A 27,460-nucleotide genomic window follows, 5' to 3' on the forward strand; every position below is an offset into this window, starting at 1 on the left:
GGGGGGCTCAGGCACTGTCGGTGCGAAGCTCTGTGCGCGGTTTGGTCCTGCGGTTCCCTCCGGCCCGGCCATGTGAGTGTCCGCCCGGCCGTGGGCGAGATGCGGTGGGCGCGGCGCGGGGTTGGTGCTGCTGCAGCGTGAGGGACGGGGGTCGGTGCAGAGCCCGCGTCCTGGCCGGCGGCGGTGGGGTCGGGTGGCGCATTGCAGCAGCCGCAGGCAGGGCTGCCCGCACCGCCCCCGGGCGGTCCCGTTCCCCCGCTGGCTGCGTGGGTGAGTGGGTGCGTGGGCCGTGCCCCAGTGGTGATGCGCGGGGCCCCAGCCGGAGCCAGCCTGGCCGGCGGCCACCACTGCGCCCATCCCGGTGACTGCCTGGTGCCCCCGCGCTGCTCCCTGCCCCTCTTCCCTCACTTTCCTTCCCTGTCTCCCGGCCATGTCCGTGCGGTCGCTGTTCCCCCGGGGAGGCCGCAGTGCTTGGCGCGACCGCACCCGCAAGCTCCTTCGGCGAGGGGCTTGTTCCATTCCCGCTGCCCCCTCCGGCTTGCCCCTGCTTTAGGGTCTCCCACCAGCCCGCCTGTTCCCTATCCGGCGGGATCCAGCGAGGCTGCAGGCTCCCGAGGCTGCTGCCAGCGCTGCTGCAGCCTGGGGACGCTGGGGTTGCTGTGCATTTGGGGGTTCTCTCTCGAGCGGCTGAGTTCTCTCTTGGCTCCCGTGTGTGTTCCCTTAGGTCTGACCCAGCTCAGCAGCCTGCTCCCGGCGCTCCCGAAGGAGGGGCTCCCGAAGGAGGCGCTCCCGAAGGGGCAGCCCCCGGTGGGGGTCCCCCCGGGGCTCCCCCCAACCTGACCAGCAATCGCCGCCTGCAGCAGACGCAGGCCCAAGTGCAGGAGGTCAGTAGCTCTGCCAGCCCGGGTGGGTGCCTGGACTCTTCTCCCCCTGCTCTGCAGCAGCGATGTTCCTGGCCCGTGTCTGTCGCTGAGGGGGTGGCTCCTTTTGTCATGCCAAAGCCTGAAACTAATTAATGCTGAATACTCAAAAATAGGGTGGCAAACCTATTCAAGAAGCTGGAGGTGAGATTGCTTTATGTTTAAAAGCCTCTTAATTCCAGATATGACTTCCAAGGACCAGGCTTGCTAGTTTTTTTTGGTACCTCGTTATCGCGCATCTCTTACGGGAATAAAGCTGTCCAGCATCCAGAACAGCTCTTAGTCCCTGCGGGCTGCTTCCAGGGAACGCTGTGTGCAGCGATGTGGGGGAACCCTTGCCTGGCTTTCCGGGATCAAAGCCGGTGGCTTGGCTGCTGTGGCGCCTTCGTGCCTCACCGGGGCAGCAGCACGAAGCTGATAAAGTGATTTTGCAGCTCTTTGGGAGAGAGTGAGCACGGGACTCCTCTCGTACGGAGGGTGGCTTTGGCTTGCTGCTGCAGTGGAGAGCTCATAGAAGCAGATGAGAATGTGAGGCTGAGGACCTGGTTGAAGTGTACTTGAAGTGATGTTTTAACAGTGACTCTCGGATTCTTTTTTTTTTTCATTTTCCAAAGTAGGCACAGTAGACTTGAAATGGCTTCTTTCTTAGCCTGATCTTTCCCCCCACCTTGTTCATGGTTTTTGTTCGTTAGCATTGCAACATCAGTTATTGGCTAAGGTACTCCTCTTGCGATTTCAACTGTCTTTAACCATAAATCTGCTCCCGCTATTCCTCCTTCTGCAGGTGGTCGATATAATGTGTGTGAACGTGGACAAGGTGCTGCAGCGGGACGAGAAGCTGTCAGAGCTGGATGACCGGGCAGATGCGCTGCAGGCCGGCGCCTCAGTGTTTGAAAGCAGCGCGGCCAAACTCAAAAGGAAGTACTGGTGGAAGAACTGCAAGGTGAGTTTCCTAGTCAGGAGGGAGCTGGGCTACTCCTCTCCTACAGAGCTTTCAAGTACAGCTGGGGCTTACTGACAATTTCAAATGTTTAAGATTCTTTCACTGTGGGAAGGCTTTCAGGCCTTGGCTGCCATGCCTTTGGGGCCTGGCCGAGGGTCTCTGGCTGTCAGGAAGAATGGGAGCTTGTCAATCTGTTCTGAGTAATGTTCTTGGACCATCTTTTTCTTCAGATGATGATCATGATGGGAGTGATTGGTGCCCTTGTGGTGGTGGTGATTGCAAGTAAGTACCAAAAACCTCAGGCTCAAAGGTGAGGAAACACCAGCTCTAGAGTACTTTAAACTTTTCCTTTTTGTTTTGAGATCTTGAGGGTCTTAGTTGCATAAATGTCAACTCCAGTCTTTGGGAAAGGGAGGTAGAAGTGCTGGAACCCCCTCACTCAGTGTGGAAATGGTGTGCTTTACCTAGTAATATGAGGAGTGGGGAAGGCCATCATTGTAGAAATGGGAAATTCTGCCTGCCAGGTCAGATAAACCTGTAAGTATAAAGGGCATTTACCCTGGGGTGGGTGGGTTGGCAAGTTCCTTCCCTGGTGGGTGGTTTGGAGTTCTGAGGGACCTTTGGTGTAACTTGCCCTTTTGTTCTTTCCTTTTTTCTTTTTTCTATTGCTTTGTCTCCAGTCTACTTTTTTACTTAGATGTAGCTCCTTCAGTCTGCAACCTCCTGTCCCCTATTACCTTGCCTGTCTCTTCTTGCCTCTGAATTTTTCCTTTCCTTCCCTTTCACCTAGCTTCTTCATTGATTTCCCTATTGGTTTTAATTTATCTTCTGTATAGGATTCTGAGCTGCTTACTAAACATAGGTAGACTTTTCAATAGCTGCTGCAGCTTTAGGAAGCGTCCTCTAACTTCAGAGGAAAGGGAAGCTGAGGAAGAGTGGGTAGCTATTTGCTCCTGCTCTTCTGCAGAGAACTTTTTGTGTTTATTTTTGGGTGTAAGCTTGTCAAATAGTGCCTGTGTGAACTCTAGCAAAATAAGAATGCCTTAACACAGTGCCTTTTGGGATGAAAGGACTTCAGCATGTGAGAGCCTTTAGTGTTCTGCCGAAAAAGAGTGGCAGCATGACTTGAGCTTTTCATTGAGCTTCTGAAATAAAAGCTAGTTTGTGTGGGCCAGTGGCTGTGAGCCATCTAAGCTACACGTAGTGATGTAGGTTTCTCTAGCCATGGAGAGGTGTGCACTTGAAGAAATGATTCATTCTGCCTGTCCTTGTTTCCAGGTGACTTGCTGCCTGAACGTGGCCATTTCAGTTTTTATAAAGGAGGGCCTACATGATTACCTCAGTCCAGTGCAACAGGCTGAACACAGTTAAGTGAAAGGGGCATTGCTACTGTCTAAAAGGCATGTGTGGGAGTAAAGTCTCTCTCCACAAGGAACAAATGAACAACAATTAGTCTGGTGGGGAGTGTCAAATATGCCTTTCATCTATGCACATACAAGCCAGGACCCTGTAGCTTCTTACTGTCTTGTAGCTTTCCAGAAGGAAGACTTTGGAGTAGTGGCAGAATGGGAATTGGTGTTTTGCTTTTGTGTGACTGGGTTGAACATCAAGGAAGCTCACTGCCACAGCAGATAGAGGTGAAGGGGGCTGGAGGTATTCCAGATGACTGAGCTGCACAGCTTTCTGATTAGGAATATCTGCTCTGTTTCTGCGGCCACAAAGCTCTGACTGTGAGCAGGAGTTAGAAAACACTGGAAATGGTTAGCTGGGGATTCAAAGGGAAATGGTGCTCTGGGCATGGATATTGCAAAGTGGCGTCAGATGTCCCAGTTTGCCAACTTATGCCTCTAGAGATCTTGCTGATCAAGCTGAATCCTCCTACTTTCTATGGGTTCTCTTGAATTTAGGTCCAGGGTGGTCTCGGATGGAAGTAAACTTGTGGCTGTGGCTTTCTGTGAGTGATTCCCTTGTTCTTCTCCATCAAAAGTAACAGGAGCTGTGAGTTGTTTGAATGTGTTGTCAGACATAGGTTAAATGAGCTGCCCAGTTTCTGTAGAATCTTCCAAGGAATGTGTATCTTGTCTTTTAACATTTTTTAACGAGCTGAGCTGTAGCCTGTAATCTAGACTGGAAAGAGGTACTCCTTTAATTTAGAAAGCTCTGCCTCTGTTCTAGAATACGCTGGGATCTCTTTAGGCCTAAGAGGAGGCAGGGAGGACATCAGTGGAGTTCCCAGATAGGAGCAAAGTACAAGAGATGGGAGGAGCAGATGCTTTTTGTTCCACTGGATGTGCTGGGGAAGCCCCTTTCTGCCTCCCAGGACACCGGCAAGGGGCTTGGTTTTGCATGCTCACTTCCATGCCCCAGCATTTTCATTTGAGTTCATCTCCCTGCAATTCCATTTCTCTCCACCTTGGGGGAGGGCAGAGATGAAGATCTGGAGTGAAGCAGCCCTCGTCCCCTGAGCACTTCCCTAATTCCCTGGAACTGAGATGGGATGGACGGTCAGAAGTGCATCTGCTGAAGAGGAGCCAGGGCCTGCTTGTGCCACCTCCTGCTCTCATTTTAGGGGGTAGGCTTTTACAAGCTTGAGGCCCCCAGACCAGCAATTCTCTTGAACTCTTCTAAACAAGCCTTTGGTGTCCCATTCCTCCTGTCTCTCTGGGAGCTGAGGTCCCCCTAGGCTGTCTCTCTCATTTCTTTCTGTCAGATGTTGTATGTTGCCTCCTCCTCTGCTCCCTTTCCCCTCCTTTGTGTCTCTGTGCATGGGCAAAACAAATCACCAAGGCCCTCTTAGTCAAAGCAAGGGACTCTGCTGCCCACGGCATCACAGCCACTCATGCACGTGCAGTTTATTTACTTCCTCTATAAACACAACTGTAATCTCCTCTGGCATGTTCTAGAAATCAGTTCATGTACTTTTAATGGTCTCTAAGAAACACAATTCACCACCTTACTGAGTCTGTCTGGTCTGTCAGTGAGTGGGAAGGGGTTGGGATGCCAAACTGTTGGAATTTTTTTTTTCTTGTTGGCTTCCATAGCATAAACATATCTGAAGTTCTGTCCCTCAAAGCAGTGGCTGCTTTTCCATTGTAAAATGATGGTAGTCCCAGTTGTGCTGGGCTGCCTCTGGTAAGTCTGTAGCAAGATGTGAGAAGCAGCAGCTCTGGGGGAAGAGGCTGCCCAAGCCAAGTCTCCTTTCAGCCACCAACTGTCCAGCCCTTGTCCTGTTCAGGGGACTGCCTTCTGTGCATTACTGTCTTAGTGGCAGCTCTGGCTCTCAGGCTGTGCTGCCTTTAGGTTTCAATAACCTCAGATCCTTAAACCCAGAAAGCATTTCTCCATTGCTGCTGGAATATAAGTTCAGGACCCAAATGAAGACCTCCAAGAGTATGATGCTGTTCACAAGATCTCTTGGAGCATGACTGGAATAAAGGTAAGTGCCCCTTTTGTTTTGCCTCACTGTACATTTGAAACTCATTAAAAGGAAATGACAGAGCTTTGTGCAGTGCAGACTTCTTTTAAAATTAGGTACTTGTGCCCTTATCTGCCCTTATTGCTACAAAAGCTAGGTTGTAAAACAATCTTCCATGTGGCTTCTGGTTCCCTTATGATCAATCTTTGTGCAGTCTTAAACATCACCAAAATCCACACCAGAACAGTGAACACAATGAACAACTCTCAATGGTGAATTTGGAGCAGGGCAGCTAGACTAATTCTTCAAAGATGGAAGCCTTCCTGGGAAAGAAGGGTGTTGGACTGGCTGGTGGATTAAAGCAGCATGTACAGTCTAAAATTCCACACAGTTCAGGCCTGCACAACCTGAACAAACGAGTCGTGCTACAATTCCTGCCAAGTTTTGTCTTGCGTTCCTGTCAGTTCTCAGCCTCACTCATGTAGGGGGATAGGGAAGATGTTTTCATAGGACAGATGCATTTTTGGACTGTTGATGATGCAGTGTCCAAGTCCCTAGCCAAAGCTGGGGACTGAATGCTCATTTTCCAAAGCTGGCAGCTGCTCTGGAGCACAGGGCTGGGGCTGAACATCCTGCTGAAAGTTGCCCCAGGGTTGAGCCCGGTTCATGAGTCACGTTGTGGCTGTTTGCAAAGACTTGCATGTCTAGCCATAAATCCTCTGTTAGGCATTGAAAATATCATGTTTTACTGGAGGCTCTTCTGAGGTGCCATCCTTACCTGCATCAGTGTTTCTGCTGCTCCTGTACTCTCTTATCCCAGACAAAACAGGGTTTTAAATGTGCTCCAGAAGCAAGGCCAAGGCTTTGGGAGAACAGTTCGTTGTATGTTTAATTAAAAAGTCAAGCTCTGCCTTTGAACATGCTTAACATGCCTTTGAACTGGAACAGATTGCCCAGAGAAGCTGTGGATGCCCCATCTCTGGAGATGCCCAGAGCTGGCCTGGTTGGGGCTTTGAGCAGCCAGGTCTAGTGGAAGGTGTCCCTGTCTGTGGCAGAGAGTTGGAGCTAAGAGGATCTTTAAGGTCACTTCCAAGCCAAACCATTCTGTGCAAAATGCAGCTCCCATATCAGCTGCTTCATCCTGATGTCTTCAGATGTGGTGGAAGAAAAGCCTCAACTGTACTGCTCCTAAGTGGATATACCCTAAACCTTCATATCTCTGGATGCCTGAGGCATTGCTCTGGCCTTTCCTGAGGTGTCTCTGTGCTGGTCAAAGCCAGGTGCAGGCTCTCAGCAGTGGGGGGGTTTGTTGTCTCAGCTGGAGAGCAACCAAATGATAGGTGGGCAAGACAGATTTTTCTTCAGAGCTGGAATCAACACTTTTTAAATGAACCTGGCTTCCTTGGGAAGTGACAGAGGTCCCTGCTCTGATGTGCCCACTGGGGTTGGAAGCCTTTACTTGGTGAAGAGAGGTAATAAGGGGGAAGGTTTTATATTTGTTCTGACCTCTAAACAAACAATTGCTCTGAGAGATGTAACAGATAAAGATACAGGTTTTACAAACAGGCAGCTCAGCCATGTCTGTTGGATACCTGAGCCTCCACACTCCTGATAATATTTGACCTATTTTTGGCCTGAGATAGAGTACAACACTTACACAGAACACCCTTACTTGCTCCCCAGGTTTCAAGTATGAACAGCCTCATAATGTCCTTTCCTTCAGTGCACAGACCCACTAAATGATTTCTGCAGAGGACTAAATGACACTTCCTATGTTCTTCCCTCAGAGGCTTCTTTTCCAAAAGCCTTTGTACTATTTTTTTAAAACTAAATTTGCCATATATGTATTAAAAATTTAATAAAGATTATAAGCTCTTTTTAGTTCAGTGCTTTTAAGCATGCACTTGGAAGCTGAGGGCACTTTTCCCTCTTGTGCTTACAACCTCCCTTTAAATATTGCATATTGTTAAATTCTGTATTTAACAGAATTTAAATACAGAATTTAAATACAGAACTGTGACTGAATGTGGCTGTGTCTCTGGTATGTTCCTGATCTCTGTGGTTCCACTGTGTCTCTTCACCAGCAGCACTACTGCTCTTTTCATTTCTTGATGTAGCCTGTAACCCCTCAGATTTTATTGAACCTGTCCCAAGAGCTTGGTAACCCTTTCTTCAAATTCCTTCTCTGTTTGACCTCAGTCTGTGCAGACAATCCTTGTCCTATCTGTTCAGCTTCTCTTAAACTCTCCAGCAAGCAGAGTTTTGTTCTTCTAAATATATTGTTTATTTTCCAAAGTGATGGTTCTCTCATTTTTCTTCTAGCTTCCCTAGGCACTTATGTTGTACTTCCATGCCTTTCCTCTATTACCTTAATTCTTATGGAAAAACAATAGTTTTGACATCTGTTCCCAGTCCAAAAAGACACAACCTTCAGCTGTTCCCTGCAAGTTTTCCATGTCCTCAAAATAACGCTGCTATTCTTCTAACACACCTATGACTACTGAGCATTTACATCCCCTCAGCTTTCTCCTCGTGTACAAATTCACCCCAGCTCAGACCTTTAATTTGCCTTTTGCTGACCTGCAGATCCCCATACATGCATGCTTTCTCCCCTTTTCTCCAATTTTTCACGTTCTCAGTGAAACACTCTCACTTTTTGGGCTCTTACTCCAGCACTGCTGGCCTTGCCTCTTGTTTTCAGCCAGACCAAGCTCACTATACATCTGCTGAGCTCATTTGTGGTCTTGCCAGCCTACAAGAAATATGGGGATTATTTCTGGAACAAGCCCCTGATTTCTCCCAAGATGGCAATTTTTGCACTGATTCACAGGACAAGGAGGGCTCATCTATCTACCAACTTGTATAACTGTTTCTTCACATTTGTACAGGCTTTTAACTCTGGATTTACAGCTGTCCTGAATGGTGCCATTACTTTGAGTTCATCAGTCAAAGCCCGATTTTTTTTTTTTTTTTCATTTTAACACTTTTATGGAACAGATAGGATGTGATTCAAGCTTCCCCCAGGGAATACATCACCACCTTCTGCAGCTGTATTTCTTTATTGATGAAGAGAACTTACTGTTTCAAGTAGTTATGCCTCTGATTAATCTTGCTTTTATCACCCACTTGACTATGCATGATGCAGCAGGTCTCATCAATTTTATGGTTATTACAAGGTTATTTATGGTTCTGTGATGTGAAGAACAGTGTCTTACTCTTGAGATATTGAGGAAAGATCATGCTTACCATGTGAATCACTGTATGTTTATGGTATACAAAGACTGTTTTAAGGTGTTGCACCTGCTCTTTATCCTTTCTTGATTTGAAGGTGTCTTTGTGAAGCAAACAGCTTTGTGTCCAGTGTCAGGTTTTTTGCTCATTCAAGTGCTAGAAAACACCCAAGGCATCAGTCTGCAGTACTGAATTTGTGACCAAGAACTGGGTGCAGCATCCTAGCTCCTCTATCTGCCTGCCTTTTGTATTTTAATTGTGGCCAAAGTTACTCTGAGCAACTAAACCTAGCTTTTACCTCTGCCTCTTGGGCAGTGTTTTTACAGACCATGAAAGGACCTTCACAGAAGCTATTTTCAGATTTCATTCATTGCTCACTCTTTTTTACTTCATTTAGAAAACAGATTTTCTTCATGTTTGCAGAAGCTCTGATTTTTTTTTTCCAGTGGGGCCTCCAAGAAGGAATACATGTTTCCACACTTCCAAGTGCTTGTTTCAGGCCCCTCCCTCCTGCTGGGCTGCTGCCCTGGCTGAAGGACACCTCCCAAATTACTTGCTTCTATTCCTAGCAGAGAGACATTATCTTCACTTTCAAACAAGAGTTATCAGCTGAGTGCTGGGATAAAATTTGTAAAAGCAGGAATATTTGTGCAATAAAGAACACAGCATTTGTGTGTCTATGTGAAGAAGAATAAAATCACTCTCTGCTGGGAATTGGAAAGTGCTTTTAGGTAATCAAGGCAAGAGCAGTACAACCAGCATGTGTTTAGCATCTCAAAGGCAAAAATTAGGCAACAGTTTAGATATTGTAGTAAACTCCTCCAACTTCCCAAGAGCAGTGCATCTACTTTAAATTTTAAAATAGCTTCAGTTTTTCTTTTGTTATGATTAAGTAGTTTTTAAATTCAAGAGTGACTGTTAGCAGTGAGATTCGTTACAGGGTTCCACAGGTCTTTGCCTAAACTGCTTAAATTCTGGTATCTCTGTTTGTCCTGTGAAGTGGATAATCCTGTTTTTAAAGGACATCACCCTTGCTCTCTTGATACCCCATAAAGTGCAGAGCAAACACCATTGCAGCAGAAGTCTGAGTATTTGTAAGAAAAGAATACGCCAAGCTCACTGCAAGAAATGTGTTCTCTTATACAAAGGTGCCCAAGTTAGCTCCTGAGAAGAGGATCATTTTTGCCCATGTGATCCAATCAAGGAGGCTGAGGTTTTCCTTGGAAGCACTTTTGGTTAAAGCCTGCAGTACTTCCCTGTGCTTCCCTCAGGAACAAGAGGCTCAGCAGTTTCTGTGGGTGGACTAGACAAGGGCTGGGAGGAGCAGAACATGCACTGCATGACCTGCGCTGCTCTGAGCCTCTCTTGCAGGATCCCATTGCAGCAGAGGTAACATCTGGGATTTTTGGAAGGTGTTCATAATCCTGCCAAACTCTGTTTCCCTCAGGAAGAAAGCAGGAAGGGTCAAGCAGTTGTAGAGATGGATTTGTCCCAGAGTTGTTGGCAAACAATCAGATAGCTGGATGTACACATGTGTGGTGTATCCCAAGGAAGGGGGGACACCCAAGATCTACCAATGCCACAAAGGCAGCTTGAAAAGGGAGCCTTTACTTTGCCAGGGGTGTTTTGTCCCAGACCTGGGAGTGGCAGCAAGCTTGGAGCACCTCTCCAGAGCATTGTGCGTAATACAGATTGAGATCGTGCCAGGGGCTCTTGTCTCAAGGAGCCTCTCCTCGGGGGAAGCAGAGGGTAGGTGACACAGTCTTGGGATCAGAGCTCACGAAGAATGAGGAAAGAGCAACCAGTTTACGGAAAGCTTAATGAAGGTCAGCCTGTTGAGAGATTTGTACCCCAGCTGAGACTACTCCATTCCTGTTCCTTGTTATACCACAGAGGAGGCCAGTCACACCTGCCAAACCTCTTTAATTAATGACAGACCAGAACTGTGGCAGCATCCTTGTTGGAGGGAAAAGAAAGCATGCCTGCACATGTAGGTGTGCACATGCACAGAGCATAAGGAAATCTGGAGGACATCTCTCCCACATACACTAGATCAACTCTCATCCCTGGTGATCCCACAGCAATAGTATTTTATGAGACTGAAGAATGTGCCTATAGAAGTGAAAGCAATGAGCCCAGGCCAACCACGGAGCAGTCTTTTGCTGTGGTCCATGTGCAGCACCCCAGAAAGAAGGAAATGCAGGCCCCGCAGACAAAGAGCAGCCTCTGCTCCAGCTGCCAGCCACCTGAACAGTGCAAGGAGCTGCTGCCTCACTCGCGTCCCTCCTCACCATCCCTGCTCGGCACACGTGGTTCCAGGCTGTTGTAGGATGGCAGCGTGGTCACTACAGCCTCCACGGTGAAGCGGTGTGGAGCACGCAGAGCCGGTGCCTCATCCTGGAAAGCAGCGTTATCCTGGCTGTTCAGAGGGGGCACCGGCGCGGGCAGCTTCTGCCGGGAGCGGCACCAGCGGAAGCCCAGGATAAAGGTGATGGCAATGAAATCCAGAACCAGCTCTGCAAGCTCCATCACAGACAGCACAGAGGATCCAAACCAGAGACTCCACTGGTTCCCAAGCTGGGACAGCAGAGTCACGACCTGCAGGAGATGGAGAAAGAGCAGTGACAACAGCCCTCATCTGGGACTTTGCCTCCCTGCCTGTTCCCTCTTCCCTGTGGGACTGGGGGGTTCCCCTCACCCTGCCCAAGGAAAAGAAACAATATCCAGCAATGCTGCTGGAACAAAAGCTTGCCACAGTGGAGGGACATCGAGGGGGACTGGGTGGCCAGAGAAGACACGGTAGTAAAGTGTGTACCGTGAAGGCTGGAGACTCCCCATTGGTCTTGTAGTTCCACTCCTTAAAAAAGATATTCACTTTGGCAACTCCGTTCCTGTGAATGAGAGATGGTGCTCAGTAACCCCAACTCCTCAATCCCTGCCTTTCTTCACCAAGCCCAATTGTCCCCTTTTGTCCTGCTCCCACTCATACTCTCCAGAGGCTTTCTCCCATCTCTGCAGTTCTCATTCTGCAGTACTAAATACAGTCTTTGGTACTTCCAGTGCACTTCTGACACTGTACTGTAAAACCCAATGTTTGTGGCAAAAGCTCCCACACAGCTCTCCTTCCCACTTTTCCACAAGCACCTACTGTGACTCCAGAACACACAGCAAGTGCTGAGGCTTACTATTTTCATATTGGCGTCTGACCCCTTTCAAAATTTTTCACTTGGGTCCTTGCTGAAGTCTCGCTATATATCTACTCTGACTCAAATCCACTGCCCTTGTCCACAGGTCCCATGCCTGATCTCTTCCCATTAGTGATTTAATCTTAACTCTGGCATTTCCAACACACACATTCCACTGGGATGGTTTCTGGTTTGGACAGTCTCTGCTTAGGGGCTCTCACCTCTTGGATGTGATATTGTATTTGTTCTGTTGTGAAAGCATGTAGAAAACCCAGTCCTGAAATGAAAGTACAAAAAATTGTGTCACATGATCGCAGTCACCTCCTGCAGGTTTAGTACCCGTTGAGGAAGGACTAAATGGGAGGTGGGAGCAGTGCTGGGAAGCCAGGACACCCTCTCCTTACCTCTGAGACAGCAGAAGGCCAGCGGGAGTATCCAGCTGACAGCTGGTATTCTGTCATTCTGCAAGGCAAGAGGAGGCTGGGTTAGCTGTAGGAGCCACAGGGCCAGGTCTCACCATGCTCAGGCACACCTGGAGATTCCCTCCCATGCTGAAATTCCACCCACTTCCCACCGTGTGGAATGCACAGTCCTTGGGAGCTCACCCCTAAGCCAACCCACATGCTCCTCAGACATTTTGGCTTCCTGATAGGAGAAATACCATTTCAGGTTGGGACTCAGCCCCTGACTCAAGCTTTTGCCCGTCAGTGAATGCTTCCCAACACTCCTGGGAATACTTTCCAATCTTCCTTCCTGCCTGACGATCAACTTACTTGCAAGGTTTCCGACACTTGTGGAAACAGCCCAGCACGTCAGCTTTGAATTCAGCCAGGAGTTTGTAATAGCAGTAGCCTGAGCAGCAAAGAAAGTAAATCCAGGTAAGCTCACAGTATCTTTGGACAAAAGGTGCTGTGTGACAGCAAGGGGAACCCAGAAGAGGTTTCCTTCCACAAGGGGCTCCTCATTCAAGGCAAGACTGTCCTTTGGATGTCTCACACCAGGAGGCTCATTGAAGACGATGGGACGTGCTGGGATGTGGGCTGGACCAAACAGGGTCAGGTGGGCATGAGCTCTGCTGTCCCTGCTGTCCACTCACCCCAGGCTTTGTGCTTCGTGTAGTCACAGTACTCTGCTCCGCTGGGCAAGGGATAGAAGTAATATGCACAGCCACAGCGCTCTACCATGTTGAGCTGAAAGCAGGAGCGAATGCAGACCTGGGAGGCACATAAGGTGGAAAAGGCTGATCAAGGGAAACAAACCCACTGCTGCCTGTATCACCATTAACAGAGCCAAGGAAAGGCAGGGCCGTTAGGGGGCTGAAGCATGTCAGGAAAGAGGAGAACCAAGGTGGCCCGGGAGGGGTCAGCGTGAGTTACCTGCTCGGTGTAGCGGGATGAGTAGAGGTTCTGCACTGGCACGTCACTGCCATCCTCTGTGCAATCGCTGTAACTGCCCCCAAGGCGCACGGTCATCTCCTGCAACAGCAGACTCTCACTGCACACAACAACTCCACTTGCTGTCCTCTTCCCACTCTCCCATGCCACACACTGCTCATCCATCAGGATCTGCTCTTTATGCTTTCCTCAGGATGCCAGCTCCCCCTGCTTGCCTCCATGTCATTGTTCACTGATAAACTGTAGCCAAATGCTTCTCATCTGGTCCGGCAAGCTGTTCTTCCTCTCCCTCTCCCTTCCCTGTTCACTGCATGTGATTAGTCCCTTCCCTTAAGCACACGCCGCAGCTCCACCGAGTTAAACCTCCCACCCACAGCCCTCCCCCCTTCTGCTTGCTCACCTTTCTCATGCTGATGGAGGTCTCGATGCCAGGACGAACATTGAAGCCCCCATCATCCATGAAGGCTGGCTCATTCTGATCATGGACCATCACCCTGGCTCCTGTCACCGTGGACAGCAGAGGGATGAAATCGTTCTGCTCGGTGCGCACCACCAGAGAGAGACCTGAGGGAACATCAGAGAGCCAGGGAGGGAACATCAGAGAGCCAGCTGTGGTGCAGCAGAGAAGGGAGAGCAGGATGGTTAGAAGGAAGTCTGAAAGAGATAAAGGAGAAGACACATCAATCAGGGCTGCACTGAAGCCTGGCAACAATAGAGGGTGGTTGGAGGGAGGCCAGAGAAAAAGCTGGAGGCTCCAGAAGAGGCCTGTGAAAACTGGATTTAATCACTGTGGCTTAGAAAAAGACAGAACTAGGAATTGAGAGAGATTTCATGGAGAAACTTGAAGCCAGATGGAAGAAAAGCCTGAAGATGTGGTCTGGAGAGCTTTCAGGGGGTTTAGGAACACAAACAGGTCAGTTTCTTGAAGGGGAAAATGGGGAAGGTGAAGACCAGGAGCACTATGGCTCAGCAGAAGACTTCAGGAAGGCCCAGCACAAGCCCAGAGGACACAAAGAGCACAAAGATCAGGCACTGATGAGGGAGAGAGGGTTCAGTGGGCAGCGGTGAGGGGCAGCCAAGTCCATGAGACAGCTCTCTCCAGACAGGTGAAAACAGCTTGGGTGAGACAGAGCAGGGCTGCAATCTGCCACTGCTGGTACTAAGCACAGCAGGATGCCCATAATAACTCCTAGGGAAAACAGAGCCAAGCTGCTCTCCTTACTCACCAAAGAGTGCCTCTCACCCACCATTATTGATCCCAGGCATCGAGGATGTCCACACGCTGCTGCTGTTGTCATTAAAGGTATAGCAGTTGCCATACAGGGGGTGGTGGAAGTGGGTATAGTTCCTGAGAGGGGAACAGAAACAGAGTGAGAAGGGCTGTGAAACCGAGGGGAAGGGCTTTCTGAAAGGAACAACTCTGTTTTCTATCAGCAGGGACAGGGGCTTACAGCAGATGGGCAGTATTTGTTATGTAAACTCTCACGAGCAGGGAAAAGCAATTAAAATGTGCTGTAAAAGATGTCCTGGAGCTGTACAGGTTTTTACACGAGGTTTTTCATGCCGCTTTTCAGAGCCCAAATGGGTTTTAGCAGTGCTCACAATTACTGTATTATCTTCCTAATACTGATTAGATAATACTATTAGATTTCCTACCTCTTTTCCTCCCTTGCAGGTCGTTTTCATTCCACTACCTTCTTGGGGTTTTTTGACCAACAATGGCAGGAGAAAAGTGGGATATGTGTTTACTGTCTTTTTGTGTCAACTCTCTCCTCTCTTATTCCTTTATGTGGGCTGGTGTATGTACCACTTTACCACTGTGGAGGGTAGAATAAAAATACTTCTACGCTGTACATCTGTGCCCTCTCTGGTGTTTGCACCAGTATAATTATTTCATTTGGGTGAAACCCAGAAAAAGGTAAAACCATCCTTCGAGGTTCATACTGCCAGGTCCCAGAACTTGCGTCCCTGATATGCAAAACCCACAGGAAAGACTCAAGAAAGATCATTTGACCTTTGAAATTGGAACTGAACAAGGAAGGACCCACCTCAGAAAAGAGGTTCTCTAATGTGGGTTCCTTGATTTCCCTCGACCCCAGGCACAAAGTAAGTCTTTTCAGGGGTGTTCCCACTACTTACGCCTTGTCACACGTTGCCTCGTTGAAGCGGCAAGCATAGATGAAATTCTCAAAGTCAGACTCGTCCAGGTCTTTTGCATCAGGCACCTGCGCCAGGATATTGATGTAGTGAAAGCTGTACCATTCCCGCACGGCATCCACTCCCGAGGAGTACGCCTGGTGGAAACAGTCGTTGTTTTCATTGCACTGTTGAGAAGAAGAGGAAGAGCCGTGTCAGAGAAGTCTTCTCATCCAGGAGACAAGGCTCCGCCCGTGGATAAACTGTGCTCCCTCAGCACAGGCAGATGACCGAGGAAGTGAAGAGTTCCCCAAGGCTCCTGTGTGTGACCGACGGGTGATCAGATGGAAAAAAAACCCAGGGCAGCTCCTCGGTGGAAGGGCAACGCCAGGTGAATAAGCGAGGCTGAGTAAGACCCAGGAGGCAGCAAGGTGTACAGGGTAATATGCACATAAATTCTACCTGGTATAAAACCAGGAGCTTTAAATTCTTGCGTGGGGAGCCCTTCCTTCAGGGTGTGTCCAGAAAAACGTCTGTGATCCTGTGGGAACCCCAGTTAGCTGCTGAGCGATTAGCTTCAGTCCTTCAGCGTCTTTTTAAATGCAAACGCAGATACCCTAGGGCGAGGAAGCTGCTACCTAGGAGCAATTGCGACCAGGATCACCTTGCAGGTGGCTCAGGACCATCAAAGACTTTCTCCTTTGCTACTATTGGGCAATGCAGCAGCTGATGCTGATAAACTGCTCTCAAAAGCAACTGCAAGGCTGATGTACCCTCAGGAAGGACAAGGTTTTCCTGCTCCTGGGAAGAGATGTACACTGACTTGGACATGTCCCCTGGGGCCTGCATGAACATGGATAGAATTTGGGGAGCAGGATTGTATGGAGCAAAGCATTCAGCTCTGACTTTATCTGTCATTAGCAAAAGCCGGTGGAGATTAATCAGACTTCTATGTGAGGATGGCCGAGGGTCTAACAAGACAAAAGTAGCCAGGCAGACTGGGGTGGGTAGGGCATGGGGTATCTAGGGATCTCACCAAAACAAAGCCAATTTTCCAGTCATTCTTGTCCACTGAGGGACTGTTCTCTGGCAAGTTGACTAAGTTGTCCCGCTTCTGCCTCCGCAGAGGATGGCGCTGGATGTGATGGAGGAAGCTCCTTGAGCTACGCCTTTGTGTGGATGACGTGGACCAGTCTCTTTGTGGCAGAGACATGTTGTAGTCGTAGAGGTCTAGCAGTGTCTGGTGGGTGATTTCGTCCAGCTTATCCAGCTGCTTTCGGATGGCGCTGTATCTGTGCAGGGGGGAGAAAAGACCAGCAGGTTTAGGGCTGGATGCAGACAAACAGCTCTGAATAAGACATGCAGCAGAGTTTGCTGGGGTGATTCCTGCCCCCAGCTGTAAATCTAACCCCTTGCTGGAGGCTATCTTGCAGGAGAGAAGTAAATCTGCTGTAGCCCTGTGGCAGTTTACATCGCAGCCTGCTAAATACACCACCAAGCAGAGCTGCCTCAGCTCACATGCCTTACGGTGAGTGCCCCGCAGCAGCAAAGGCCTCTGAAAAGCACAGCTACAACGGGCAGCCGAGGACCACGAGGAGAACCAGAGTAGGAGCTTTTATCCATCAAAGTCAAGGCAGTCAGCATCTCTGCTAGTCTATTTCTTACCTGTACGGATTGAGGGTGCACAGCGTCACGGCCGGGAAAGTCAGCCTGTCGGAATTCAGGTTGAGGTTGAGGTTGACGGGGTAGCTGAAGTACTCCCTGTAGAGGATCCCGAACTGCCAGTACATTAAGCCGAAGGTGAGGAAGAAGAGGACGGACCAGAAGGCTGTCTTCATCTTATTCTTTTTGGAGCACACCAGGCGGATAGCCCCGTGGATGGTTGTGTTGCTGCAGAAGAACTGGAATAGCTCCTGGTAGGAACTGTAGAATTCGATGAGACCCTCCCGCGCCTCTTCTTTCTGCTGCTGCTCCTCTTCTTGCTTACATTGTCCCATTTTCTCCCCTTCTGGCATCTTCCCTTCCTTCACAGACCCACTCTGCAGCACAAACTCAGAATTAGTCGCCCAGTAGGACTGTGGCTCCGGGAAGCCATGCCCGCTGCACAAACCGGCTCTGCATCACCGTCTTCCCCAAGCCCCGCTGCTTTCACCCTCTCCTCCCTGACCCCCAGGCTGCAGGTCCCGCTCCGAGTCCTCCCGTCCCCCATTTGACACGGGGTCGATCCTCCCGCGCCAAGAGCCCCCCGTCCCTCCCGCGGCTGCGCCCCCCGCCCGCCCCCGGGGCCGCGGCACTGACGGGGGGCGCGGTGCCCATGGCGGGCGGCGGCTGCTCGGGCCGGGACCGGGACCGGGACCGGGGCCGGGGCCAGGGCCGAGGCCGGCGTGCTCTGCCCAGCGCTGCCGGCTCTCCCGCAGCCTCTCCGGCTGGGCTGGGACCGGTTCCTTTCCAGTTGGAGCCAGCACCCCGCCCGGCTCCTGCCCTGCCAGCCTCTCCCCGCCCCTCCCGCCTGTCCCTCCTGCCTGCCCCCTCCTGCCCCTTCCCCTTCCCTCAGGCGCCGCTCCCGGGGAAGAAAAGCCTCTTTAAACTCTCAAGTGTCGGCGGCGGGGCAGCGGCGGCCGGGGGACAGGGAACACGTCGGGGCGGTGACCTTGGCGGTGCCGCCGGGGTCAAGGCGCTCCCGGGGCTGCGGGGCCCCCCTATCCCCCGAGGGGAGCCCGGCCCTCGCCAGGTACGGCCGCGAACAGCCTGAGCCTCCTCCTCCTCCCATCCCCTCCGGCGGGGACGCGGCGTCCCAGCGAGCCCAGGCGATGCAGAAAGAAAGTTGGCAGCGCTGGTCCCCGAGGCAGAGCCGGCCGGCCGGCCAGGAACCCCCACGGTCCGTCCCCCCGAGACCCTGCCCTGCCACCGACCGGCGGAGAGGGCTTGGCTTTCATCGCCAAATTGTGCCTTCCAAGGGCAAAACCGCGAGTTTCGGGTGAGATCTGCGAGGGGCATGAAGCTGGGACAGAGAAGGCTGGGGGCGAGTCAGAGATACACCTCAGTTACCGCATCGCCTTTGCCGGTGCCTTAACTAAAGAAATCTTTTGTGTCCGCAACTGCCTGGCCCAACCATGAGTGGGAACTTGTTTTCCTGAGCTGTGCCTGGGAAATCAAGGCCTCCCGGCATTACCCAAAGCCTTCCAGTGCTTCCTCGGACCACGGAAATGAACGCCCTTAGCAAAATGTGACCGAAAGTCCCAAACACTCTCCTGTCACTATAACCGTGAAACTCCTTTACCAATCTTTTCTCCCAATGATTCTCTTTTAAACTAGATGTCTCTGAAGTTTTCACTTATTTCTTCTCTTTCTGGTTACCTCCTTCAGATAAGTCCTTGTTCAGAGTCTTTGGTTACTGAATTTTGATCCTTGTTGAGTTAGCTGTGGTTTGGTTAGTGACTCAAAATACTCAGCCACTTTCACCTCTTCATATTGCAAAATCCCATGCTTGAAAGTGGCAAGCAGTACACTTTTGAGGCCAGCAGTTAAGTGTCAGTGTGCCAGGAACAGCCTTGTGACAGACAGGTGCTTGTTATAAACCTACAGCCACAATTTGTAGCGTTCCGCTAGCTCTGTCCCGTGACAAAGAGTAATGCAAAGCAAAAGCATCATTTCCCCTGCAGTTCTAAACTTAATTGTACGTCCAGTAAATTAATTTTGAACTTTCATCAAGATAAAACTTGGACAAAGTGGGTGGTATGAGGTGAATGGACTAATATTGTCAAATGCTGGTCAAATGCTTATTAAAGTGCAGCTTCCTCAGAGCATTACTGCATCCACTTCTGGGGCCCCCAACTCAGGAAGGACATGGTCATTTTGGATAGAGTCCAGAGGAAGCCACAAAGATGATCAAAGGGCTGGAGCACCTCTCCTGTGAAGGCAGGCTGCAGGGAGAGAGTTTGGGTTGTTCAGCTTGGAGAAGCGAGGCCGGCAGTGAAAACTTGTTGCAGCCTTCCAGGATCCATCAGGGCTACAAGAGACTGTTTATCAGGACATGTCGTGATAGGACAAGGTGGAATGGCTTCAAACTGAAAGAGGGTAGGTTTAGATTGGATGTTAGGGGGAAATTTTTCACCCTAAAGTGGGATTGGTGAGGCACTGGAACAGGTTTCCCAGAGAAACTGTAGATGCCACATCCCTGGAAGTGTTCAAGGCCAGGTTGGACGGGGCTTTGAGCAACCTGATCTAGTGGAAGGTGTCCCTGCCCATGGCAGGGGGGCTTGGAACTGGATGACCTTTAAGGTCCCTTCCAGCCCAAACCTTTCCATGATTAGAAGTATCCTGGGTTGGGCCGACAGTCCGTGCATGTCTGTACCCTGTTGTTTATAGGTGAAGCCTGATGAAATAAGGGCCTTGTTGCCCTTGTGAAATCATGGCTCAGGCCTGCTGCTTTGGCTAAGTAGAAGAGGACTATGAGAGAGGGACTCAGCTGGAATGGGGTTACAGGGATGTGAGAGATGTGCTGCAGAGACTGCTGCATGTCCACGTTGGGGTGTGTGGTGATTGGTTGAGTTGGGCTTGTTGTGCCTTAAATCTATGCAAACTGATAACCAACAGAGAAAAGCCTGGCTTTTGCAATAAAGTGGGCTTTTGATGCTTGCCACCATCTTCAGTGTCAGTCTAGTGTCCACCACTACATGGTGACCCCGGACGTGTTAGGGTCGGGACTGCAGGCATGAGAGCAGCCAGCGATGGAGCTCAGTCAAGCAAAACAGGCAGACCTGTGAGCCTGAAAGTCTGGGCAATTTGGGAAAGCAGAGACATCTGACTCCAGGTAAGCGAGTGGGAACAGAGACATGGGGGCTCAAATAGCAGCAGAAGAAAAATCTGTTTTGAACATTCTGTTGTGAATATTACAGAAGAGAGGTGTCCATTATGAGAAGGGGCTGCTACACACCGTGCTCATTTGATGCAAAAGAAATGGGTGAGGGTGGATGTACAGACTGCCTTTTTTGTCAAAACATGGGAGGCAGCAGGGCAGGTGTCATGGGAAGCAGCTACAAAGGGGGACAAAATAGCCACAGGATGGCTAACCATGTGGTGCTTGGTTTGGGACTCATTGCTGTGATTAAAGGTCGATAGAGAGGCAGCAGTTTCTGCCACTGTTGTCACTGCCCAGCTCATGAGAGCTCCTCCGTTTAATACCCTCCCCCTTCCAAAACTCGTTCCAAAGTTCCAAAACTCGCGCTATCTTCCTCTGCCTAGCAATGATGGGAGATAGGATTATGGTGAGGAAGAGGTCTGGGACCAGCAACAAAGCCCTGCAGACCCAAAGCGCCGGGATGCTAGATTGCAATGATGGATGGACAGTGGCTTGGCAAGGCAGACCTTTACAGATATTACAGTCATTCCTCCACACTGGAGCCGCTTTTTTTACAGGTTAGAAAACCCTGTACCTTTTTCCTAGATAAAAGAGACCTTGATGTTAAAAACTCCTGTGTGCACCTGCAGCAGGGAGTGCTAGACAGATACAGACAATGCGCTCTGGGCACGGATCCAGGACACGGATCCTGGGAATGGGTTGATCCCCCTGCCCACGGCATGGCCCCACAGCAGCACCAGGCCCTGCAGCCAGAGCGGCCCCCATCACTCCACCTCCCTGTCTAGGATGGCACTGATGGAACACCACTTTCTCTGGGACCTGGATCCCCTGGGCCTGAACGCCCCCAACTCGTCAGAGCTCCCCCGTCCCCTCTTGGGCCCCCAGACGGTGCAGCCACCCCACCTGGCACTTGCTGAGATGCACATGGGTGGCACGGCAGAATCTGGGTTCTTTGGCAGAGACACTGATATATTGCATGATTAGTGGAGCTTGCCCTGTGGAGTGTGTGCTCCCTTTTCAGGAATTTTGATTTGGGGTCTGACTGAACTGAACTGACACTGATTCTTTGCTAAGTTGTGATGGTGTTAGCTATTACCACAGTAATAAAAAATTTACATACCTGGAAAAATATTTGCAAGTGGGTAATGTTTTAGTGTGTGGACAAGAAGGTTCATATTTGTAAGATACAGTGCCTCCCTAGAAAATTCAGGGGATCCCTCCTTGCAAGTATTTTAGGTCGATGTTAACAAAACAGCAATTAACTTTCAAGCCTGCAGTTGGCACAAGTCGTAAATTAGACATTCTTTTGCTCACATTCCAGGCAAACCTTGAATTTTATCTGCAGTAGCTGTTTGAGACTTAGTTATAATTACAATGTGAAATTCCTCTGCAAAGGCAGACAAACTTATCCCAGCTTTGCCAGTTCACTTGCTTTTTACCTCACAGCTTTAACGAGATCATTTTATTGTGAATCTTTTGGTGTCAAAACATTTTACCAGTCTTACACACCCACTAAAGTAACCAAGTTACTTCTGTAAAACTTCATGGCATTATTATATAACTAAATTCTTATTGTTTTAGCCTTGAATATTTACATCCCATTGACCTTTATAAAGCCAAGCTCAAATCTATTGTATAGGCAATCTTAAAAAGCTGCAGGTTCGCAGGGCAATTTGTCAAAAATTACACTGTTGTCACTTTTCTGAGTAAAGCTGCACTTTAGAAACAAAACAAAACCAAAACCAAAACTCTATCAAGAGTTACTTACACCGGAAAAATCCTCACTACGAATGCATAAAATCACAACATGTTTGCCTGACCTTTATAATCTCTCCAGTAAATCCATGTTACTGCTGTTTCAGTTACAAAGCAATTGTTTGCCTTCATGTTGTTACTTCGAAGTTCTGTTACATTTAAGTTCTGGCAGGTTAAGGTTCTGTTAAATTTAAATTCTGCTAATTTCTATCAAGATTAATTTCAGTTAATATCTGCTCATTTGAATTACAAGATACAGCTATTTTGTTAGAGAGATAAGATAAAACCAACTGAAATAACTGAGGAAACGTTAGTAGCCACCTGTTTAAAAATATGAGATAGTAAGTTGTGTAAAATATGTGAAGATACGGTTTCTTAAATCCTTAATTTCATCAAGGATGTTATGAATGTAAATGTTTCACACTGATTAATCGACATAATTATTTTTGACAATCACTGCTGTTTTATCTTCCATAGGTAACACTGAAGAATGAGTAACAATTCCAGATTATGACTGTTATTAGTTGTAAGCCATTTAGTAGTTTCTTTCTTTAACTTTTATTCCGTTTTAATGTCATAACATGAATTCACTGACTCCTTATAACAGGTATTGTCCGTAAGATAGTATTTAACTGAGGATAAATGACAAAGCTGCCTACTTTACAAGTTTAACATATCTTTGTATAACTATCTGCAAGACATCCATCATTTTAGGAAACTTTCCTAGCTGCTGCTAAGGAGAGGCTTGTTTTTAAGGTATGTTAGGGAGACCCTTCCAGTTAAGGCCTTGGCTCTGGCCAAGCCATGGCTCTATGTGGCCAGGCAGTACACCAACAAACCCAGGTGTTTTCTGCATAAAAACAATGCTCCAGTCACTTTGACTTGCCAAGCTGGACTCATGACACTTCTTTTAAAGTGAACTTGGAAACGTTACCTGGGAATGGTTCTCCATATCCTCACTAAAAATGAGGCTTGTCAGCTGTTGCAGCCCCTGGGTGATAGTGAAGTATTTAGGGAATTGATAATGTATCATTCTTAATTTCCTTGCCTATGTCTGCTTAGTGTTAGATTGTTGCTTTGCCATGTGTATTGTTTTACTTTCATGCTCACAGTGAGAAATGTGCATGTTGCAAAAAAAATCAACAAACCAAAAAAGGCATATGGCTCTTCAAGAACATTTAGATTATGCAATGTTTACACTGGAAGCTTTGAAAACAAATCATCAAATGCAATCCCCAGCAGAGCGATGCTGCTCTGAAGATTTGCATGTACAGAACCAATTTCTAAAAGCTTCTAGATGAAGATTCCCAGTTGGATGTGCAGTGGCAAGCCCCAGCTGATTTACTGACCTAGGGAGAAGGTGTGCATGTGTCTAATTGCCAGCAGGTCGAAGGTGGCTGCCTGCTCGTCTGGACAAACATGGATTGCCTCCGAGAGGATGAGGCCCAATGAAAAGAAAGGTGACCTAATCCCAGAAGTAGGACTGCCAGAACATGGCTGTGTCTGGAGACTTACAGGGGCCTTATGTCATCCTCGTGGTATGGTGTTCCTACTAACCTTCTGCAGTTATTCCCCATTCCAGACTTCCAAACAGACATTCAGTGATGTCAGTCAGCATTTCTAGCTAATGGACTTCCTCCTGCCTAAACAGCACGGCCCCTGAACTCCAACCATATGAACTTTAGAACAGTAGCCATTTATTTCCACTTCCCAGGAGACCTTGGACATTATCCTTTCGTTCTCCTATACTGTGAGTCCCCTTGTCAATGGCAGAGTTGTATTTAATGAGTTTTTATTGATTGTGATCTGTATTTCATGTGTCTTATCCTGTGTCCAGCAGATGACCATAATACTCTTAATAAGATAATGGCCTTACAAGTGCAGACTGTTTTAACATCAGGGTGCACAAACCCTTCGCATAGAAAACAGAAAAGGGGGAACTGTTGTGTATGGGTGAAGCCTGACGAAATCGTCAGCCTGAGGAAATTGTCAGCATTGTTGCCCTTGTGAAATCATGGCTCAGGCCTGCTGCTTTGGCTAAGTAGAAGAGGGCTATGGGAGAGGGACTCAGCTGGAATGGGGATACAGGAATGTGAGAGATGTGCTGCAGAGACTGCTGCATGTCCACGTTGTGGTGTGTGGTGATTGGTTGACTTGGGCTTGTTGTGCCTTAAAACCATGCAAACTGATAACCAACAGAGAAAAGCCTGGCTTTTGCAATAAAGTGGGCTTTTGATGCTTGCCACCATCTTCAGTGTCAGTCTAGTGTCCAGTTTTAGTACCTCATCTTGGGCAGTGCCAGTAGGAAATGTCACGGTGGAGGAACGTGAGCTCTTCTGACTGGTGCCACTTGCAAGTTTCACGTGCTCAGACAGACCTGGAGACTGGGAATTCAGCAGCATTGGTGCTTACAATTACCAGTGGAACCTATGGAGACGTAATCCAGTTGCTTCACAGAGAGAAACTTGTGTAACTTTTATTATCACAATTTCCTGAAATTACTGTTACAGTAATGGACTGATCCTCCAGTACCACCTCCCTCTTACTGGAATTGTGACTCTGTCTTACTGGAATTGTGACTCTGTCTTACTGGAGTAGCAAAAGTTATTTTGCCCCTGAGAATGCCTTTTATAAATGAGAATCTTTTATACTCATTTAAGTTAACTGCACCCACCTAGCAACTACAGACAAATTTGGTAACCCGTAGGCATTCTCTCATTTCCACAGTATGTAAAAGGGTTTTAAATTGTCTTCAACTGATCTTTGCAAATTACTTCAGAAATACGGTCGTCTTTGTTGGTGTGAGACAAAGATAACTTACATTTTTTGTTTTCTTTTGACTTGAATAAGACCTCAAACATCTGGACTGATTTGCTGTATCCTAATGACAGTCTAAAGCAATTTTCTCAGCATTTTGCCATACCTGACAATTTCAATCACCATGTTGTTTGGGACAACTTTTGGCCTCTGACCAGATTTGGACAAGAATAGCAGATAATGATAATACCCATGGATCTGTGTGTCTCTCTGTACACATACACATCTAAATTTATTTTTCAGAAGACTTTATCCATGTGTTGTTTGGGGTTTTTTTTAAGAATTAAAAAGCCATTTACTGGCCCTTTGACCATTTCCAGTGGCCCTGACAGCTGTGCTCTGAGCAATTCCCCTTTTCCTCTTTCTCCCCACAGTGTGCTGCTCAGCTGCTGTGCATTATCTGCTGCTGTGGCACACCTTGGAGCAGGTATCAGCCCTGGGGTGGCTTCCAGTTGCTTCAGTCATGTGAATATCACCTTTGGCTGTGGCTCTGTAAAAGTGCCCATGTCCCCATTGTCACACAGGTGGGCTGCAGATCGACTGCCAGTGCACAAGGGGACCAAAAATTTATCTTTAACATTGCTACAAACACAATTACCACTTGATTCCTCAAATACTTTAGAGACAATGCAGACAACAAATCTCCTGTTGCCAGCTCAGCTGCCAGTCTCAATCTCCATCAGAAGAAGATCAGAATTTGCTAACTCTTCAGGGTTGGGTTTTTTTAAATTGTTACTTACATCTTCCCAGTTTTTGTGCTGGTTTGGTTTTTTTTTCCCTAGTATGTACATGAATTAGATCACTGAAATGACCAGTTTCTGACCCAGATTGTCAGTCATAAATGGGACCGTTTTCCCCAAGCACACTGCGCTGAAACAGGAGACAGTGGTAAGGAGTTACTGGTGCAGTTTGCAAAAGCAACTCCTGCTGATCATTTAGGTGATTAGGTTCACTCCTCCCTCAGGCTTTCCTCACACAAGAGCCTTCTGAGCATTTTGCCCATCCACAACTTTCTGGATATTTCCATCCAGAGGTATTGACCTATCAAGGTGAGTCACACCTGATGGAACTGGTTTTGACACTGATGGTTATTACCCTCACTGCCATTCAGGCTCAGCAATTATGGGATAATTTGTCTTCTGAAATCCCAGCTCTTGCAACAGGATGAAAGATCTTCCATCGGGCACTACAAATCATCTTTGGAAGTTTTGGTTCATCATATTTACTCCACCTCTAACAACGTTTTAAATCCAAGGAGCTTTGTGCTGGGAAGATCCTTGTCACTAGTTCCTTTTCTTGTGAAATGGGAAGCGCCCTGTTGTTCTGGGCAGTGCTTCTGTATATTTCATCTTCACAAGCTCTGAATGCATGATTGCTTTTTATTGCTACTGAACAACCTTTGAGTAAACATGAATCACTCTTTATGGCACCAAATTTGAAATGTTTCCTTACCAGCTACGTCGATTATCTGCCCAGGTAGGAATTTGATAATGATCTGTAGTACACACAACATTTTAAAATAGAACAAGCTTGTTTTTTACACACTGCTACTGTCCCTGCTGTCATGGGAAAAAGAAGAAAAAAAAAGAAAAATCTCTGCCTGTCTGGTATGGATTCCAAACAAATTATACTTGTTTTTGAACTACTTGTTAGACCTTTGATCCAATTAATTCTTAATATCTGTAAATGCAATTGTACTTTTCTTCTGCTCCAAAGCAACAGCCAGAGATTATTTGGGAATTATTTCTGGATTACCTGCAGCTGCTCATATTTTTTGCACTAAAACAAGTGATCTGAACTGTCAAGGAGTAGCATCACGGGTGTTGCTGTAAGCCTGTTTGGCCAAAGAAGCCCCGGCTCAGCAGGTGGCAAAGATGGGTGGGTGTGAGGCTGCCCATTGAATGGCTGCTGTCTTCAGCAGGGAGGTGTTTCCCCAGGGTGCAGGGACTCCCTGGGGGCAGAGGTGGTGATCTCCAAAGAGGGTCATTATTAAAAACCATCAGGGATTTGCAAACCAATCTGCTGGGCTGTAGAATGCCTTCTCCCTTGCTACTGATGTAACTTGCCAGGTAGCAGTGGTGTCTGTCCCAAATAAGCAGCATGTCCATGCACACACTTCCACTCTTTCATGTCCCCAGGAGGCTGGTTTTCAGTGCATGTCTTCATTTGTACCTCGTAGGAGCAGCGTGGCTGCAGAGAGCCACTCTGGTGAAGCAAAAGGGAGGCCCAAGGAAAATGGAAAAAAAACCTCTGTGTGTTATCTGTACCTTTCAGCATGAAAGAGGGGAGACTACTGGGCAGAATCATGAAAATAAAATATTGTAGGACTGAGAAAGTCCTGCTGGAGACTGGGTGGAGGGAACCCAGTCTCTCTTCCAAGGAGAATGAAGTCAAGGTGAGTGGACCCCAGAAGACTCATCTGGCAAACCTGAATTGGCTTCTGTAATGTAGCTAACTCCCATTGGGTAGCTGACTCCCATCTGTTGTCCGTATTTCAGGGTAAGGGATATTGCTTCCTGGAAATGGTGTATGAGGCAGAGTCTTGAAGAAGCCCAGTGATCCAGATCCTTTAGCCACACAACTTTGTGTCCAAGCCAGCTGCCACCTTCATTACTTGTGACCTGTTGCCCTGCACGAGAGAATCAGAGTCACCAAGCTCTACCTGTGCTGCACAGTCCCTCATGGAGGATCTCTCAGCCAGATCCACAGCTTCACGGACACTGATCTCATTCCAGTCCTGCTGCTATGGGACCAAGTGTGGAAATGGCCAGATCGAAATTCCCACCCACTGGCACAGCTAAAC

General features: G+C 48.2%; 2 protein-coding genes across 4 annotated transcripts; one reads left to right on the forward strand and one right to left on the reverse strand.

Annotated features, from left to right (window-relative positions):
• On the forward strand, positions 1 to 27,460 carry VAMP1 (vesicle associated membrane protein 1; the record flags this gene model as incomplete). Of its 3 annotated transcripts, XM_084226986.1 has the most annotated exons (6): positions 1 to 72; positions 725 to 884; positions 1,705 to 1,863; positions 2,094 to 2,145; positions 5,194 to 5,299; positions 6,962 to 7,421. In XM_084226986.1, coding segments are annotated over exons 1-5 (468 nt in total). In that variant the 5' UTR covers positions 1 to 70. The 3 variants fall into 3 exon arrangements, with proteins under 3 accessions (XP_084083112.1, XP_084083113.1, XP_084083111.1); XM_084226987.1 differs by lacking the exons at positions 5,194 to 5,299; positions 6,962 to 7,421 and adding an exon at positions 27,156 to 27,460; XM_084226985.1 differs by lacking the exons at positions 5,194 to 5,299; positions 6,962 to 7,421 and adding an exon at positions 8,956 to 9,122.
• Positions 10,327 to 17,652, reverse strand: SCNN1A (sodium channel epithelial 1 subunit alpha). The gene is made up of 13 exons (XM_084226910.1): positions 17,523 to 17,652; positions 16,890 to 17,263; positions 16,261 to 16,516; positions 15,228 to 15,412; positions 14,336 to 14,436; positions 13,489 to 13,652; positions 13,071 to 13,169; positions 12,791 to 12,908; positions 12,468 to 12,546; positions 12,099 to 12,156; positions 11,916 to 11,971; positions 11,325 to 11,400; positions 10,327 to 11,107 (listed from the first exon to the last, which is right to left on the reverse strand). The coding sequence occupies exons 1-13, from the start codon at positions 17,538 to 17,540 to the stop codon at positions 10,781 to 10,783; spliced, it is 1,911 nt and encodes a 636-aa protein (XP_084083036.1). The 5' UTR covers positions 17,541 to 17,652; the 3' UTR covers positions 10,327 to 10,780.

This window comes from Fringilla coelebs (assembly GCF_963513975.1).
Source record: "Fringilla coelebs genome assembly, chromosome: 2".
In the NCBI taxonomy this organism is placed as follows: domain Eukaryota; kingdom Metazoa; phylum Chordata; class Aves; order Passeriformes; family Fringillidae; genus Fringilla; species Fringilla coelebs.